Consider the following 1,515-nt stretch of genomic DNA (forward strand, 5'->3'; position numbering starts at 1 on the left):
GTTGGACTCGATGATCTTAGAGGTCTTTTCCAACCTTCATGATTCTATGAGTCTATGATTCTATGATTCTATGATTCTATGATTCTAATCAACATTACTATGTTTGCACACTTTGTTGTCCTAACACAGGTTTTGTGGAGGAGAGAAGAGGCTGACCTTTTAAAAAAGGTTCCATAATGGTGAATGTCTTGTTGGAGGGGGACAATTTGGTTGTCCAACAAATGCCTCACTGGCATGAGTAAAACAAATGTTAAATACAAGACATCTCAACATCCAGTTTTAGGCACGTCATGTGACTCAGACATTCCTCTTTCTCTTTTTATAATGTGCTAAGTTACATACATGCATTTAAGAGAGAGAACACATTTCTAAACGAGAACGTAATTTGCGTGGTCTTCCACCAGATGTCCCTGCTGTAAGCCCTGCGGAGTCCTTTTATTTACACACCAAGTAGTTTTGTTAGCAGGTGAGACAGGACCAGTGAGCAGTGCCAAGTGTGGTACCTGAGGTGCCAGTTGCGCTGGGGAGGCAGATGGGCAGCGAGGGCAGGAGAGGAAGGTATGGAGCAGGCTCTCCTTCCTGCTCAGGGTGCCACCGTCTCTCCCACCTGATGCTATTTACTTGTGCTGCACTTGCTGCCTGAATGGTGTGCGTTGTGGCTTTTGTTTGTTTGTTTGTTTGACAGTGGGAAAAAAAATCAGAGTGGCTGGATAAATAATGTAGTTGGAAAGGGCTTTTTGTTCCTTAACAGGGTGATGCTGTGGCCAGGGTTTATCTGGGTCAAAGGAACCTGCAGAACCGGTATCTTCATACAACCTCCAGGTCTGCCTGTAACACAAGGAACAGGACAGGCACACTAGGGCTTTTAAAATGACCTCTGATAGGCAAACGAAGCAGCCCTGAGGAAGAAGCGGCCGTGGCTATGAGCAGCGCGAATCGACAGGAGTGAGTGTTGCATACCTTCATGCACCCACTATATGCTATATCTGTAATAAAAGAGTCACAGCCCCAGACATGGGCTCTGCCGCGCTTGCACATGCAACGCTTTTGAACTGGTTGCTGTCGCTGTCGAGCCTGGTATGCTGTTCTGCTGCTGCTTATGTGGACGAGCCCAACCTGAGCAAGAGTTTCTTGCCTCACTATGAACCTGATCGCGGGGGTGCTGTTGGCTCTTCACAAGATACAAGGCTACATGTTTTCACAGTGGACTATGACTATGTGCAAATTCCCTATGAAGTTACTCTTTGGATCCTCCTTGCCTCTCTTGCAAAAATAGGTGAGTAGAAAATGGGATCTTGCGTTCTCCTACCTCGGCAAGAAGTTAAAAAGTACCATGTAACCAAGTATCTTCCACGCATTTTCGTAGCTGGGATTGTTTTTACAGCTTCTGTCCTCAAAAGAACAGGTGTGTTCATTACCATGACAATGACAAAGTTCCACCTGTGAATGCTTCCAGCTTACTTAAGTAAATATGTGACCTCTAACCCTCATGTCTCTTGGGTTGTCTATGCTAGT

At 45.5% G+C, this 1,515-nt stretch overlaps 1 protein-coding gene across 1 annotated transcript in view; it reads left to right on the forward strand.

The window, feature by feature from the left end:
* Positions 1–1,014: 1,014 nt before the first annotated feature.
* The window catches only part of SLC9A4 (solute carrier family 9, subfamily A (NHE4, cation proton antiporter 4), member 4), a 36,152-nt gene continuing 35,651 nt past the window's right edge, over positions 1,015–1,515 (forward strand). The window contains exon 1 of the mRNA XM_009326291.1: positions 1,015–1,276. Coding sequence (XP_009324566.1) covers positions 1,015–1,276 — 262 coding nt within the window. The remainder of the gene's footprint in view (positions 1,277–1,515) is intronic.

Source organism: Pygoscelis adeliae, unplaced genomic scaffold (assembly GCF_000699105.1).
Source record: "Pygoscelis adeliae isolate BGI_AS28 unplaced genomic scaffold, ASM69910v1 Scaffold156, whole genome shotgun sequence".
Taxonomy (NCBI): Eukaryota; Metazoa; Chordata; class Aves; order Sphenisciformes; family Spheniscidae; genus Pygoscelis; species Pygoscelis adeliae.